At 37.9% G+C, this 17,195-nt stretch overlaps 1 protein-coding gene across 7 annotated transcripts in view; it reads left to right on the plus strand.

Annotated features, from left to right (window-relative positions):
* The window catches only part of NFIA (nuclear factor I A), a 566,515-nt gene that overhangs the window by 207,069 nt on the left and 342,251 nt on the right, over positions 1 to 17,195 (plus strand). For all 7 annotated transcript variants that reach the window (XM_059138245.1, XM_059138246.1, XM_059138244.1 and 4 more), the window contains exon 2: positions 1,558 to 2,089. In XM_059138245.1, coding sequence (XP_058994228.1) covers positions 1,558 to 2,089 — 532 coding nt within the window. The remainder of the gene's footprint in view (positions 1 to 1,557; positions 2,090 to 17,195) is intronic.

The raw sequence follows: 17,195 nt of genomic DNA on the forward strand, positions 1-17,195 counted from the left end.
GTACTTTAAAAAATAGTCATATGTAGTGTTCAGATGATTGATTATAATTTATAATATTTTAACAGACTTGACAAAATATTTTTCCAATTTTAACCACTCAGTTTACATTTGAACATTTAAAAATTTAATAATTTCTTTATAGTAATAATATTTTGGACATTACAGTTACTTGTGCCTCCAAAGTATATATTTAGGCGGATAGTACAAACTGAAAAAGAATGCATTTTATAATATTTGTCTGTCCTACACCCTTTTTAAAAAAGGCATCAAATATCTTTTTGGTGTTCTTATCCTCATTTATCTGAAAGTAAATAATTTATCTTCTGGAGGTTTGTGCGGTAGAGAGAAGTTATGTAAGATTAGTGTGGGTTGGTTAATCAAAAGTTAGATGTACTCAGAAAGCTTTGTGGAGGTTACTGTTTAATTTTTCTTTAATTTTATATTTATATTTCCTAAGCAAATATCAAGTTAAAGAATCAAACATTTTCATAAGACAGTAAGAAAAATTTAAATGTTTTAAATTGAATTTTATTTTCGGGTTACTTGAATCTTAAGAGGCAATTGTGGGGGTTTCCCTGGAGTCTCGTAAACATTAAATGTACCAGGTTCTCTATTTCCTTGTGAGAAAAAGCCTGAAATACTAATTTCAAAAATTAAGTAAAGATTCTCTTTTTTAGGGATGATTATTACCGAAGGCATTTTACAAAATTAACTGTATTTAGTTGCAACCCTGTTGTCACAATGACGCATTCTATTTACTCTCTGGCATGTATGCTTTTCTTTGTCCCCCCCCCCTTTTTTTTTTCTTTTTGTTTCATTCCCATAGTATCAGCAAGTATGTCTTGGAAATAGATCTTTTATTTCAGCCTGAAGAATATGAAATTCATCTTTTGCATATGCCAGATTTTTCTAAGTTTTTGACTAAAAAAATTATATGCAACTGTAATCCTTAAGAAGGAATTAAGATGTTACCAAAATGCCTAAGAAACAGATTAGGGTCTCCATGCAGTATTTTTAGAGAGAAAGTCTTTGTTTTCATTGATCGGGGAGATGATTTTTTTTTTGCTTCTAGACTTCCACAAACATTGACTGGCATCTAAATGTTTAGGATTTGCCAATCTGGCGGCCGAGCCCTGGGTGTACTACAAGTAGTGAGGTCAAGGCTGGAGCAAAATTAGATATGCCTTTCTTGAAATAAGGTTAAGATTATATTTTGTTATAAGCATTTCAATACATTTCACTTACTATCTAAAGGACTTGGGACCTAGGCTTGGCAGTAGACCCCGGTGCACGTTGGTGAACATACCAACAGATTTTTAAATTTTTAGCCGTTTTCTTTTTTGAGATCATGAGGCATGATACTGAACAGTTTCCCTTTTCTCCCCCCTCAGACTTCCCATAGGCATCCTCTGTGTAATTTTGGTACTGTAATGCTCGAGTCAGCTTTCAAGTGAAATAAGCATTGTTTTGTTTTGTTTTTAAAATGACCATCTGAAGAAAAGTTGTTTCCTTTTGTTTTCATTATAGTTATATTTTTGTTGTCATTCATTTCTCTAGGATGAATTTCATCCTTTCATTGAAGCACTTCTGCCCCACGTCCGAGCCTTCGCCTACACATGGTTCAACCTGCAGGCCCGAAAACGAAAATACTTCAAAAAACATGAAAAGCGTATGTCAAAAGAAGAAGAGAGAGCCGTGAAGGATGAGTTGCTAAGTGAAAAACCAGAGGTCAAGCAGAAGTGGGCATCTCGACTCCTGGCCAAGTTACGGAAAGACATCCGACCTGAGTACCGAGAGGATTTTGTTCTTACAGTTACGGGGAAAAAGCCTCCATGTTGTGTTCTTTCCAACCCAGACCAGAAAGGCAAGATGCGAAGAATTGACTGCCTTCGCCAGGCAGATAAAGTCTGGAGGTTGGACCTTGTTATGGTGATTTTATTTAAAGGTATTCCGCTCGAAAGTACTGATGGCGAGCGCCTGGTAAAGTCCCCACAGTGCTCGAACCCCGGGCTCTGTGTGCAGCCGCACCACATAGGGGTTTCTGTTAAGGAACTCGATTTATATTTGGCATACTTTGTGCATGCAGCAGGTAAGTGCGATGGTGAGATGTTGTTCCACTTTCTTGTGTGTCTCTTTTCTGATGTCCTCTATGTGCGGGGCCAGTCCCGAACCGTCTGAGTTGCAGGCCACCATGCAGAGAGACAATGTGCTTTCAGAGGTAAACCAGAGTCAGAACTGCCAGAAGCCCCCCTCCCCTCCCCTTGTCCGAGGGCACAGCTTCATTCAGGTGGAAAAGCATAGCTTTGAGAGGACTCTCACCAAGTTAAGGTCTTTTGGCAAGTCGTGTTATCAAAGGTGTTGGTAGTTGTGTGATATGTTTAAATCCCAATTTTCAGTGATGGGTGAGAGAAGCCTCATAAAACAGTTGGAATAAAGGGGATACTATAAATGGCCATGATCTCGTTTAAAAAGCATGGAGTTTGGTTGGTGAGGCAGGATTTTTAGTTGCTTATCTTCTGGGAGTGTTTTTAACCTGCTGGGGCCTCTTGAACCCCCTGCTAATTAAGAAAAGGTGGTGAGAGTACTATCAAATTGCTGATCATTTATGAAGGAAAAAGATTCACATGCATACACAAACGTAGTAGCTTTGTATTTAGGAATTCCTGTTGTCTAGGATAGCTGAGGGAGAAACAAACCAGCTCTCTAAGTAATTGATGGCAAGGTTAATCTTAAAAGTAACCAACCTGGGTTGTGCATGAACACACCGAGAAATCAATATTGGTCATTGATTTAGTGAGTTGCTTTGATTGGTGATAAGATTCGTTATTGTTTCAAGGCTGTTTTCAAGGCATGTTTTACCTGTGTATATTATAGCATTCAGGCTAAAACTATTGAGCACTGAGTAAAAGAATGCATTTCTACTTTGTTTCTTTTGCCTTGTTTTAGACAAAAGGTTCATTGTGTTATGGGAAAGCTCAGGTCTTGTGTAACTTGTTGACTTTTTATATGTACACATTGGCCTTGCTAGATTTTACCTTCATGGCGGTTCCTTGAGCCAGATGGAGGAAAGAAGATTGTTGAATCCTACCAGTAGGCTGTTTTGGGGTTCATATATTTACATATTTTTTTCACAAAGGAGAAAGGTGCTACCTGTAAAGTCAATGCTGTACTGTTTTGCAAAATGTTTTTAATTCTAAGACTGAGCTTTTTTTTTTTTTTTAAAAGAAGTCAGCTGATAGCCTATTCTCTATTATTTTTCTCAATATATGTTTTAGAAAGAGAACTTTTGTTATCCATCTGTCCTTACATAAGAAACTGGAGAAATTAACTTTGCAAGCATGTCACATTATCATTTGCATTCTGTTGGCAGGGGATAGATGAGTATTTTAGAGGATGTGATCTGTAAGTGTTTCAAATATTTGGGTTTTGGAGAATGTATACTTAATTGTAAGGAGTGCCTGTTGCTGTAGCCTGTTCTTCCTAGTGAAATAAAAAGGCACCACCTCTCCATTGACCTCTAGACAGGAACAAGTATCCCTTTCTTAATCCCCTTTTCACCCTGTTGTTACATTGTTTTCTCTATTGAAAAAGCAGAGTTAAATTTTTTAAAAAATTATTTGCGTGTGTAAGTGGAGGTTCTGACAGAGAAAGGCAGGGTACAAAAAAAAAAAAAAAGGATGGGTGTTAATCAGTGCTTTCAGGGAGGACTGCTTAAGATCTTGTGTTTAATCTTTTCAGTATTTAGAAAAGTAAATAATTTATCAACTCTAACAAATGCTCTAATTGAACCAATAGAGAAAAATGAGGGTGCCAACAGGTGGTACACATCCTGGGTGTGTGCTTTCTCCCAAGGTATCTCGAGACGGAACACGGGTTACGATTTTGTCGGTGGGAGCAGCGCCCGCTCTGAATTTTAGGTCTAAGTGTTTTCCTTCCATTCAAAGAGCTGCAGCCTTCGGAGCTAATGTCATCCCGTGTATTCTCTTGCGTCGGTGACCGTTGTTACTGGGCCGTGGCTCCAGATCCCTGAGCGGACGGGGCTGCTGGTGGTTTTGGTACCCGAAGGGGTTATGTTGGTGAAGTGACAGGGAGAAGGTTGCTTGGGAGAGTTAGCATCCTTCTTGCTTATGAAAGATTTATGGACAGCAACGTGGATCAGACTACCTTTCGGTTTGGTTTTCCTGAGGTATCCCAGAATCCCTCGGTAGGCCTGAGTGGGAGCCAAGTGTGAGGCCATTGGCTTTCACGGAGCGCCGTGACGGCTGCAGCTCGGTGCACGCAACAGGGCGCTCGCACGAGAAAATATTAAGGGCCTTTTGTCTGAAAATATTTCAAATTTGATTTAGAGACCTGTGATTTGTGGAAGGGAAGCTAGTTGCCAATACAAATATGAGGTGGATCGGTCAACTTACATACAACTGATTTGACAAGCATCTGTTATAATACTGAAGATTTGTAAACACTAAACAATGTTTTTACCTCCTTAAAAGTTTTGAGAACTTGCCAGTATTGGCAAGAGGCAGAGACTCTGAAACGTGCTTCAAGAAACATGCCAAAACCATTGTGGCCTTTTCACCTATGGTGGATTTACACACACACACCCCCACTATAGTCTTGTATTTTTTTTTTCTTTCAAAATGCCATTTTTTTCCCTCTAGATAGCCCCCCAAATGAGATTTTTTTTTCCTCTTCCAAAAATGTGTACGATAGTTACTGCTTCATGCCTCGGCCTTTTCTTTGGTAGGAGGTTGAAATCTTAGGGCACACTGTAAATATTGGAAGCCAGTGCAGAATCAGTCATTTTTTAAAAGTGCAGGTGATGTAGTCTAAAACTTATTGACTTATTGAGATGCTAAAATACAATACCTAAACTACATTCTGATTTTTTTTTTCCTAAATTCGGTAGCATTCAGGCAGTGTGAATTTTGTGGCAGATAAACAGTAACAAGTGTAATGAAATTGGAGTGATTCCATAAGCCTGAGAATTTCATCTCGTTAAAAGTATAAAAGAGCAAAACCATTTTATGCCCTTAATTTGGTCTTTATTTGAGTTGTCCTTCCATAGGTATCGTATGACAACTTGAAGATATTATGGAATTGTGGCAAATGGTTTTCTTTGTGGGCGTGTAACAGTAAAGCTAATTTATGACCAGTCTTTACCAGATGATCTGTATCAGAATCTACAATATACCCGGCACGTGGCAAGGTCACAATTTAAGTTGTTAAGGTCATAACCTTAGCCACCAGGCATTTGACCTTTTAGATAAAGTTAACCTTTGTTCATTAGTAGGCACTCAACCGAGAACTTTCTGGAGAGGTTTTTTTTTTTTTTTTTAACTGCGTCTGTATACTTCTGGTAAGGTAATCAGATTTTAGAAAGATTCTCAGTTTAGTTAAGTTTTGTAAGAGGTTAGACTTTTTTAAGGACTCACCTCTTGGATAGAGGTAAGTTGCTGTGTCTACACCCCAGAATGACAGAGTCACAACTTATTTTTGATAGTTATTACCTGCTGCGAGATGGAATGAAACAATGAGGCAGCTATATGGAGACAGAAAGTACAATTAAATAAATAGCATTATATTTAAATTAACTAAGTAAAGCCTTTGCCTAACTTTCCAGTGGCATTAGGCCCAAAAGCTAAATCGCCACAAGCATCTTCACTTTTTGCAGATGAGGACTTTTCTAAGATTGGAAATTTTTTTTTTTTAGTGGCTTTAAAATTTGCTTTGAGAGACTAATAAATGACCAATATTTGTCAGGTAATGACTGTCATTGTTAATTCTCCAGTGACAGAGTGATTGAATTTGTCCTAAGGATAGCACGAGGAGTGTTAGTTGTAAGGTGGAGAGAGTGTTCATTTTTGCACAGTAATGTTTTAGTACAGTAGCTACTGGTTGCTTCCACGCTACCCGTTACTGCCTACCCTTAGTTTTGCTTGGACCAGGAATAGTAACAGTCCTGCCACTCACTGAAAGAGCTGTTTGCAGTGTTTTGGAAGTCTGGTACCTATTTCGGAAACCTGTACAGCCAGTATTACTGATTACCACATTACTCGTACCATATTGTTCTTTAATTATGCTGTTGTGAATGCTCATTTTAAATTATTTACATTCTGCTAGTTTTGCTCTGATATGCCATGTATTATTCTATTTCAACAAAGACAGAGATACTCCTATTCAGGTGCATTTTAGTTTTATTTTGGCTCTGTGATTGCCATTCCTTCATATAGTAATAGAGAAAGCCGTGATATGCAGATAGACCAGATGGTCATGTTGACAGATTGAGAATTCACTTCCTACTGCTTCAGAGCAGGTGTAAGATTGGGAGTGTCTGTGTATCAGCGTGTGTGTGCTTCGTGTGCATGTGTGTGCACATTCGGGCTGCACACACAGGGCAGTTGAGAGCAGTGCAAATGATTTCTTTTTAAAAAAAAAATACTGGTACTTTACACACCATATAACTCTGCATAAGGTTAACCGTGCATACAGAATAATTATTGTAAAAAATTTTAAATGAAAATGTTAAATTGTTACAGTTTATAATTTTATGCTGAATGAGTTATGGTGATGTTTTAATTTTGGGCTAACTTACCATGTTAGTTTGTGGCAGTATTGCATATCTAAAATTTATTTTGTTAGCAGGCATACCTGTGTATGTGTGTTTAACGCTCAAGTTTAAGGCTATACATTCATTATGTAATTAAACTTTTTCAGTACCTTAATAAACTCCCTAATAGAAAGTTCTGCAGTTAGTTCCAGTGATTTATAATAGTAAGCTGTATTTAGAAAAAGAAGGTGTAAGACTAACATACAGTGATGTTCAAAATTAAGACTAAGTGCCACCCTATCTCAAACTCTTACTCCAACCTTAAACCGAACTCAAGGTGGATTTTGTGGCTGACTGATCCATTTGAAATCATTGGTGTGTGCACCATTCTAAAAAATTTCATTTATCTTTTGTATCCTTTTGTATCCTTGACTTTTAGGCGTAACTTGAGGGTAGTAACAATATCCTTTATCTAGAATGTAGTAACAGTATCCTTTATCTAGAATGTAGTGAAAAAGATGGAAATTCAAAGGCAGACAGGGTATAGGAATAGGGGGAAGGGTTGCTCTGGAGTAAACTTATGAACGGAGGTCAGCTCATTGATGGCTAAGAGGTTTGAGTGTTGGTAAAAAATTTCCCAATGCTGCTGGCTTAGATTTGCCTTGTCTTCTTTTCCACCCCAGTGATGAATAGCATTAATTTAAACCTATTTAGGGCTGGTGTGGGAGAAACCACAGCCTTTGTTGTGGTCAATGCTGTACACAGTAGGACTGGGTGTTTGACTTGGTGAAGGCCTCAAGCTGCTTCCAGAGGGTACAGAATGGCCTGTCAGTTTTTTAAAACTTGCACAGAAGCAGCAACAATTCTAATTGCTCACAAATGTTAATATAGATTACGGAAAGCAATTTTGGAGGTTAGAAGAGAGGAAAAAACATGAAATACAGATTGAATTCACTAACTGTGCAAAACACTGGTTTGTTACCATTTCAGCAATCATTTCCCCAATTTTATTTAGAGATTAGATTTTGTTTTTAAATACATTATAAACTGTAAATCCTTGGGAGGTAGGATAAGGGGAAGGAAGAAGTCAGGTGGAGGAGGAAGAGAATGAATGAACTGGCATGCTTTGTTAAGAGAAACATAAAACCGTGAATTTAATCGCAAATGGAGATGCTCTCAAAAGTGTTTTGGTTTAAGTAATCACTGTAAAAGGATCCTGAGCAGAAGATATCAAGTGAAGAATTTTAATAATCCATCTCCCCACATTTTATTGCATAGTTTGTTTGAGACGAGGAGACTATTTGGGGCTTTTGGAGTTTCTAAACAAATTTTTAGAAAAGAAAAGTTTTACAAAAATTCTTTGTATCGTTTAAGGGTCTGGCCAGTAAGGGATACTGTGGCATACATAAACTTGGAAAAGGGGCTATTTGAGATATTTGCTATTATTACCATTTTGCTTTTTAAGGTGATAACTTACAGTGTCATCAAAATTTTGGCTGTTGCTTAGGCAGCTGTAAGATACAAATTATCGATCCAAACTTTAGAGTCCCTGTAAACTTACCAGAATTCTCCAGCTGCTGCTTAGGCAGAAATGACTTTTACTCTCAGTTTTCCCCAAAATATTAGAAAACAGCGCTTTCGTGTTTTGTTACGATTATTTCACAGTGTAAGAGTATATTTTCTCTAACGGAATTAGCCCTCCTGTTAAATGTTCTAGTTAAATAAACATGGCTCACGAGGCAAAAAAATAAGTCCACACATGACAAATTGCGACAACTCTGTAGAGAGGATGCTTTTGCTGTTCTGTTTGTCAAAGAAACCAAATAAGATAAAATTGAGAGAAAGAAGTTCTTTTTAGTTAGTTGTGTATTTTGGCGAGCATTGGTCTTCTTTAATGTGTAAGATACTGCTAATCCAAATGCAGACTTGATCAGGATGGTCATAATAGCTAGAGATTGAAGTGGACTAAGTTTAGTGTTCTTTGAGACCTTTACACTTATTTTTCTTCATGGCTTTTGCATGCTTTCCTAGTGGTAAATATTTTGGACTTAGATCAATTGAAAATAGAGAAAGGGAGACGGATGGAAGACAGGAAGGGAGGAAGACAGATAACTTTTATTGAGTTGTCTCTTTTGCGGCAAGCATTATACTAAGTTTTGCCATACATTGTAGCCCTCTCTCTCTATCTCTCTTTTTTTGCTTTTTCTTTCTTTCTCTCTCTCTCATTTTTAAAAAAATGTAGAAGAATAAATGAAACAAGATGGGATTGGGAGGGAGACAAACCATAAGTGACTCTTAATCTCACAAAACAAACTGAGGGTTGCCGGGGGGAGGGGGTTGGGGAGAAGGGGGTGGGATTATGGACATTGGGGAGGGTATGTGATTTGGTGAGTGCTGTGAAGTGTGTAAACCTGGTGATTCACAGACCTGGGGATAAAAATATATGTATATAAAAAATATATGTTTATAAAAAAAAAAAAAAAAATGCACAGTAATATTGCAAATAAGTAATGCATTCTCCATTTGTACAGGTGAAAATAAAGTCTCAGAATATCCAAGTGACTGGTGCACAGTAAGATGAAAGCCAAGTTTCTGATTCCAAACCCAGTACTCTTCACCATGCAGTTTAGATCCATTCTGTATCCCTCTCTATGTCCTATTGTCTGGGAGTTAGATGTCATTTAAATGGTATTACGCACCAGCGTGAATCAGAGGGAAGGAAAAAGCTTCAAGATCCTGACCCTTCCCTTGGAGATCTTCTACTGTGATGTCCAGTTCCTAGGCATAGGCTGAGACCATACCTGGTTAGGAGAGGGAGAAAATGTTCTTATGCTTTTGTCAGGATTGGGGTTAAAAATCTGGAGTGACTTGATTTTTCTTGTTCTAAAAATGTTGAAGTTTGGTGAATAGAAGCATTATTACACAGGTTTAAAAAAAATGTTTCTTTCCTGTTTGTAAGATAGATGAATTGATTTTAGATGCTTTGGGAAACCACTGAGAATTAAAGCAAGTGTCAGTTTAAAAATCAGAATTGCACATAATATTTTACTAGGTAAATTTCTGTCCGTATTTTCTTATGTGCACAGGAGGTATATTTCTAACTTCCCTTAATGATTAGATTGAAAATTTTAAAATTTGCTTTACTCCAAAAAGACCTTCGATTCTGGCCTTGTGCATAATTATTTGAAAGAAGGCAAAAATTGAGTTTTATTAGTTTAAAATTGTTTTTTTAATTTAAAAGAAAAAGCAGAAAAATTGAAAGTAGGAACAGGGCTCATCTTAATCTCCTTAAATGACTGATTTATTGATGGATTTATTTAATGCCGTTATTTTCATTTCTTTAAGCAAGATTAGTTCTTAATGACTTCAGTGCAAAAATTCAAAGCCCCATTCAGTGTGAATTTTATAATTGTAAACAGAAAAAAAAGACCAGTAATTATAATTTATACTATATTCATTATATGTATATTAAGTCTTCTAGGGTTTATTTAAAAAATAAGCTGCTGAACTGAACTTCCATTTGACTAAAATAGAAATGTAGCTTTCTTTTTAAGTTTCTTTTTTAGAAATGCTCATAAATCTAAAAGTTGCAGAGTATCTGTTATGCCAGCAAGGGAAAACTGAAGTATGTAAATAAAAGCGTAAGCTGGAAATAAGAGGATTGGAATAAAAAAATTAGACTCACACCCATTGTTCTATACTGCCTACCTTTTGATGTCTGTGATGAGTATTTATGGTGGTCCCAATAATCTATGAGTTTCCAGACATAAATAATTTTCAGAGCATATATATTCATAAACATGCTTTAATGGGTATTTTTGAAATGCTCTATAGGTTGAAAACATGGCATGAAAGAAAAGTAACAATAAAAAATATTTTAAAAAGTGAATACTATTTAAAAATTTCTATGTATGCCTGTTTAGCATCTGCCATTATCAGGCTGTTGTCTTTGTTGCTATGGTTTGGGGGATTTTTATTTCCCTTTGTAATTTTGCCAGCCCATGATTGGGTAGTGCAACATGTTCATGCTGTTGGAGAAGACGTGTCTGTGGTGAGTTACATAGCTGGCTCTGAGTGGTAATTTCAAGTATGGAAAGGTATTTGTCAGTGGGTAATAGGAACTGTGTTGCTACAATATTAATCATCATTTAATTTTTAAAATTAGGGACATACCACTTATGGGAAGCCCAGAACTACGTGCCTGCCTCTTCCCCTATTGGAAGCATTTCGAACTCTGCGTGTTTTAATCTTAAAGGGATTATTTAGTTTTAAACTCCAACATAAAGTGAATATTCTACATGCAGGATCCCATCATTGTCACTTTCAAATATTCCATTGCCTTTCAAAAGAGCTGACATTACAAGTCCTTAGGTTGACAAATTCTCATCAACTTTTGTGAAAAATTTGGCTGCAGAAGGAGTAAAGTCAAAAGAGGGCCATAGACAGATGGATTTCAGTGTTAAGATGACATCAAGCCCTTCTTCGTGGCATTTTTAAACATTCCAAATGAGTGAGGAATGGAGATGCTTAAAGAGCTCACTATAGAATGAGTAATTAAGATCGTATGTATCTGCATGTAAACCTTCATCGCATACTATTAAACAGAGCTGTATGTGCTCAGACATAATGGCAGATCACCAGTGAAAATCCTAAGTATATTTGATGCCGAATACAATTCATAAATAATACTAGACACTAAAAATGTTGTCGATGGAAAACAGTGTATACCTGAGAGAACATTTGTAGCATTAAGTAATTGGAAGTTAAAGACGAGTGGCTTACAGACGTTTAAGATCAAGCCAGGATTCTGGGCAAGCATTTGGCAAAAGCTGATCAGTATCTTTGTATGACCGTAGCGAGATTTTTGCATGGATGCGTATTATAGAAAAAAATCACTAGGTTACTAAAGTCGCTGATTGATTCATTTAGTCGGCTTTTCCTCCCCTTCTTTTAAATGGTAGAGGTTCTCTTTTGGAGAGTAGTTTCAAGTAACTTCTGAGAATGAAGTCTTTGTAACTTGATGCTGTTCAACAGCATAACTATTGTTGTATGTTCCTGTCAGGGTAAGATAGTCATTGCAATACTTTTATTGTATGGCCTCTTAATATGTGACAAGGACTTTTATTAAGAATTCTTTTTTCTTTTAAATGTCCTTTTGGAAGTCCCTCCTCCTCCCCACCCAGTCAGGAATTACAGTGGTTTTTAACAAGAGTCATAGGAGTTTTTATTATCTTCTTGGTCAATTCATTGTATGGACAAGTCTTATTTAAAAAAAAAAAAAAAAAAAAAAAAAAAAGGTTCTGGAGTTCATGTCCTTTAGATTTCCTGTAAAATAAAGTGGGAGTGGTAATTAACAGAAAAGTGCCATCTCATCGGGCCCAGGATATATACAACTCTTTGGAGAATGAGGTATTACAGCCTGAAATGTTAGGGCTGAAGAACTAATTATTCTAAAGATATTTGCTCCTCATCTCAGAAAAGATGGCAAACATGCAAAATGGATAAATGTAATCCTTTGTACTTTTACCACCTACATTTTTAAACTACAGTGACTCTGATTTCTCTAGAAAGGTCAGAGGTTTCAGACAGAATGCTTTGTAATTCTTCAAAGAGAGACATTTTCAATTTTCCTATATAAAGCCTGATTATGCATAGCTTTTTACCTCATTTGCAGTTGAGCCTCAGAGGTCCTGGGGTGAGGGCAGTGCTGAGTAAGGGAAGCGGTGTCATGAGACAGCAGAATGGGACAGAAACAGATAGATTGGAGAGGATCATAGATTCACGTCTAGGGATGTACATTTTTGGCCCTTTATTACCCATCACCTTGTTTGAAAGTGAAGACGGGGCAGCTGGAACAGTGCGTTTTGCTTTGTACCAAAGCATTCTGTGATAGGCGCTAAGTATTTTGGGCCCTTCAATGAGTTTATGTATCTGGGTGCCATTTCTTAGGATTGGCTTTGTTGGTTTTCCTAAATTGTGGATATGGGTTTCTCTGGTTTTATGTGGGTTTCTTTGTTTCTATTTTGTTTTCCTTTTGGACTTCTCCAAGTTTTGGAGAATTTTTCATGTTGGGTGGTGGGGGTGAGTAGAAGACTTTTGTTGAGTCACTTTCGTGAGTTACTCCTGTTCTTTAGGAAACAGGCTCACAGAGTGTTCGGAACTCAGTCAAGGTCTTACCAGGAGTCAGTGGCAAAGCCAGGATTAAAGCCAGATCCATCAGAACCTGGACTTTTGTGGTTAACCTCTATAATATTTAAATTGGCTTTTCATACATATCATTAGCTCTTCATATAAACCTTGAACTTAGGTAGGAGAGGTTTTATAATTGCCTTTGTGCAGGTGAAGAAGCAGAGGGTCTGAGTAATATGTCCACACTAGGATGGTTAGTTAGTGGTTAGGGCTTTTTATCTCCAAGTTGCTCCCCAAGGTATCAGGCTCTCTCAGCTCTGCCCCTGAATTTATGGACTGAGTATAAGGTGTTTGTTGGAAGTACGGAATAGTGCTGAAAGCAATGGGTTTCTCTGAAGTTTAAAAAGTAGTGAGCAGCTAGAGCTTTCTCTGTTTTGCTAATAGATTTCAGAGTTTCAAACCTTGAAGGAAATGGAGAGGAAACCTTCGTTTTTACAAGGTGAGGACATTGAGTGCCTGCATCCCAGGCGCTCTGAAGATAGAACATTCTTGTATAAAGCAGAGTGCAGGTTTGGCCTCTTGTTATCACGTGCATCAAGGTGGGTGCTCTTTGGTTGGTGTTGGCATAGAAAATCTACCTTGGTTGCCTACATTGACAGAGTGCACCATGTCATTGGCGACTTGGTTCAGCAAACATTTTGAGCGCTTACTACCTGGTAGGCACCATGCTGAGTGCCAAGCGTACAACACTGAAGAAAAGACTGTGAGATGAGTCGATGCCAATGCAGATAAAATTTCTTCAGAAATTACGACTTCTAAAATTTGTTTGTTTGTTTACCTTTGAGGAGAGGCAGGAAGGGGAGGAGAGAGGAGAGGACAAGGAGACACTATGCTAAGCACGGAGCCTGATGTGGGGGCTCCATCCCACGACCCTGAGATCGCGACCCGAGCCGAAAACAAGAGTTGGAGGCTTAACTGATTGAGCCACCCAAGCACCCCAGAAATTAAGATTTAAAAGCTTTTGATGTTGTTGAATTAGAATCCTTAGAAAGTAATAGCCTGTAGGAAGTTTTACACCTTTGCAGAGCTGGCTCTCAGTATTGTGTAAGGTCTTACTGTACAGCTATGTGTAGAGGAATTCTGTCATTTGATGGTACTTCTAGTAAGTGGTATGTGTTTTGGTTTCTTGTGTCAAAAATATCAATGTAAATGGAAAGAAAACCCAGGCAGATACAGGACAGGGCACAGTTGTTTTATTTTATTTTATTTTATTTTATTTTATTTTATTTTATTTTATTTTATTTCTTCTTTAAAGAAATCCGGTGGTGCACCAAAAAGTTCTATTCCCTGTTTGGAGGCCATCCTTCTAGTAATGCTGAAGTATAAAACAGAGTTATAGGAAAACTAAACAGCAGGAGAATGAGGGAGTGACAAACAGAAAGGAAAGGAAGGCCTTGGAGAGCAAGCCGTGGTGAATTCATTTGGCAGTTGGTAGTAGTTCCTAAAACACAGCCAAGTCTCAGTAGCATAGCCACTTAAATTCTCTGTTTTGCTCTGTCTCCGAAGAAAGTTAGCAATTTTGAGACTTTTACACTGAAGTGGATTTTAGGTTGTCCGAGGTCTCAAGCTGCTTTGCCTTTCTCTCTCCTGTGAAAAGAAAACAGATACGTATTACATTCAGACAGAACGCACGGCAGAGGTCCTAGATGTGTGAGTGTGTGTTAGTGTGTTAATGGGACAGCTGTGAGGGTCTTCTGGGAAAGTGTGTACAGATGGTGATAGGAAGGAGAAGAACTATCGCATGTCTGATAAATGAAGCACGGACAACAACCCCCAAATCTGGTGGTCCCAGTGTATAGCGGAAGTTTCTCTCCCCCCCTCCCCCCCTCTCTATCTCTCCCTCTGTCCCCCTCCTTCTATCTGTTTATTGTTTAATCTGAAAGTGAAATCTGTTTGTCCGGCCATTAATATGTGTGCTTTTCTTTGAACAGACTGAAGAACAAATGATTTGTTCCATAATTATTTTCAAAAGGCAGAAAATCTGTGTCTAACATTGAGAATGGCATGGGATTGTCATAGAAACTCACTCTGGACACTGTAAATAAAAATGGCTGGGGATTAGTCACAGTACCATGTGGGACATCATGAAGCTGAAGACAGGTTTCTTTGTTTTACAGTCAGTACGAGAAGTGAGGCAAACTTGATAGAGTTCCTGGGATGTTAGCGGTTTAGTTCCTCCAGGGAGAACCATGTTGTCTTCAGAGGAAATAAGCCACCTGGATACAGACGTTAGAATTCACCTGATGATTTTAACAATCGCTGATGTTTCCTTTTTTCTGAGAGTGTTTTATCTCCAAATAACAAAGATTTAACAAGTTTGAAAATCTCTCTGTTTTTGCTACTCATCTCGAGAATCACCCCTCTCGTTTCCTCCCCCACACCTTCTTTTCTTGTAATCTTGAATAGCATTTTTACAGATCGGGCCTTATCCTGTTTTCTTTACTCCCCCCCCCCCCGTTTTTTTTTTTTTTGTGTGTGTGAAATATGAATAAAACTGAACATATTAATCATCAACAGAGTTCACTCATGTTATATAGTTGAAATTATATATATTTAGGTTAGAATAGTGAGTCTGCAATATAACACCCTTTTCTGTTTCTAAATCCATTATTTGGAAGGAAATTGTTTCAGAGTATTCTCATTGTCTGAGGCCAACATCTGGAAAAGGGATTGTTTGTCTTTAAATTTGGACTGAATCCCCAACTGCAGATTCCCACCAGGGTGATGTTTCAATAAACTCTAATGTGTCAGCTTTGGATCCTTGAACTTGTAGAGGTAGGAGCTGACCTCTGAGCGGGGGCTTCAGGATGTCAGGAACTTAGTGTGTGGAATGACTCATGCTTCTGACGAGGCCCCTTTCACGATGCTGTGCGTTGTTGAATGTTCCTGTTTGTCATCAGGAGAGTAGCTAGCTGCAGTATTTAAATCAGGGTAAGGTGTCTTTAGACAAATGTGGGGTAAAGTGAGTACATTACTTTTCTACATTATCAGCAAATACAGCTGCCCTTGACACTGGAGAGAGCACATGCAAGGACATAAATGAGAATTTTGGTGCATGGAAAACACAGGGGCAGGCTGTCTTCCTGCCTGTTTCCCCTAAGCTTCTGGCCATGCTTTATATCATAGTATATGCATATATATCGTGGTGGTGTTGCTATTGCTGTTCTTTTCCTTGTATTATTCCTTCTGATGAGACTGTCCTCACTCACCTTTAATTGGTGAACATTGCTTAGGTCTTCTTTCGCCCCAGCACTGGGCTAAGGGCTCCTTCCCTGTTTTCCCATAGTGTCTTGCTAGCACTGTGGTAGTACTCACTATTAGCTCTCCGTCTATCATAATAAAATGATCTGTCTTCCAAACTGGGCTGTGATTTCTTTATGAGCAGAGGCTGGGTTGTATTTATTTTTGTGTTCCCCATAGGGGTTCGTAGGGGCCCTGCACCTAGTATGTATTCAGTACCTTTGTTGATCTGGTGACTGAATGGAAAATCTGGGTTGAACAAACTAAAACAAAAAATGTGAGACATTTGTAATATGAATTTAAAAACTAGGTAATGTATAATAATATAGCTATTGTTCAACTCAGGAACACTGAATTTATGCCTGAATTATTTATTTATTTATTTTGGTTAGGATGATTTTTCTCTTCCCACTTTATCATGTTAACTGACTTTTGTTTCTTCACCCAAATCTAGAGTTTCATGTTCACCTAAAGGAGTTATTGACATGTGAATAATCATTATTCTGAAAATGAAGGTTTTAGGATGCTACTATTTATAGGAAATGTTCAGGTTGTTTGTTTTCCTCTCGAAGATCCTGATCTTGACTTTTTATCTGTCCTGTTTAGCTAGAAAAGGTGGTTTGGAGATGATCAGGTAATATATCCATCGCTCCAGCTTCTTTGTGAGGAAATCATCTTTATACCAGCAGTCACTTACCCACTGCCTACTGTGTGCTAGCTATCCTGCTAAGAGGGGAAATAAAGGATTCTCATTTCATGCTTGAATTTTTAAAGAGTGTGATCTTGATTAAAAATGGAACCTCTTCCTCAGGATGCCACACTTTTTTTCTTTTTTCTTTTTTTTGGGGGGGGTGTTGAACCCCACAGCGTCTTGCTCTGTAGGGAAAGCATTTGTGAATCATACCCTTAGTTCTTTTGAGCATTTGTGGGTTTGTCAGTCTGTCCTTCCTAAATAGGATACATTTTGGCATGGTTACTACTTAACCTATGTTCAGAGAGGCCAAAGGCAGTAGGAGTAGAGAAGTGAAAGTTCAGAATTAAGGAGGTGGGCCCGATTATGTGTGGGGACTCCTAAGTTCTCCTCCTCGCCAGTGCTGTACTCTCATTAAAACTGTTAGACCAATTTCATTAGCTCCAAAATGCACCAGCATATGTAAATCTTCTTTGTTTAATTGGAGACCTATTGATTGTAGGGTAACATAAGCCTCTCTAAGGGAAA

This window comes from Mustela lutreola, chromosome 10 (genome assembly GCF_030435805.1).
Source record: "Mustela lutreola isolate mMusLut2 chromosome 10, mMusLut2.pri, whole genome shotgun sequence".
NCBI lineage: Eukaryota > Metazoa > Chordata > Mammalia > Carnivora > Mustelidae > Mustela > Mustela lutreola.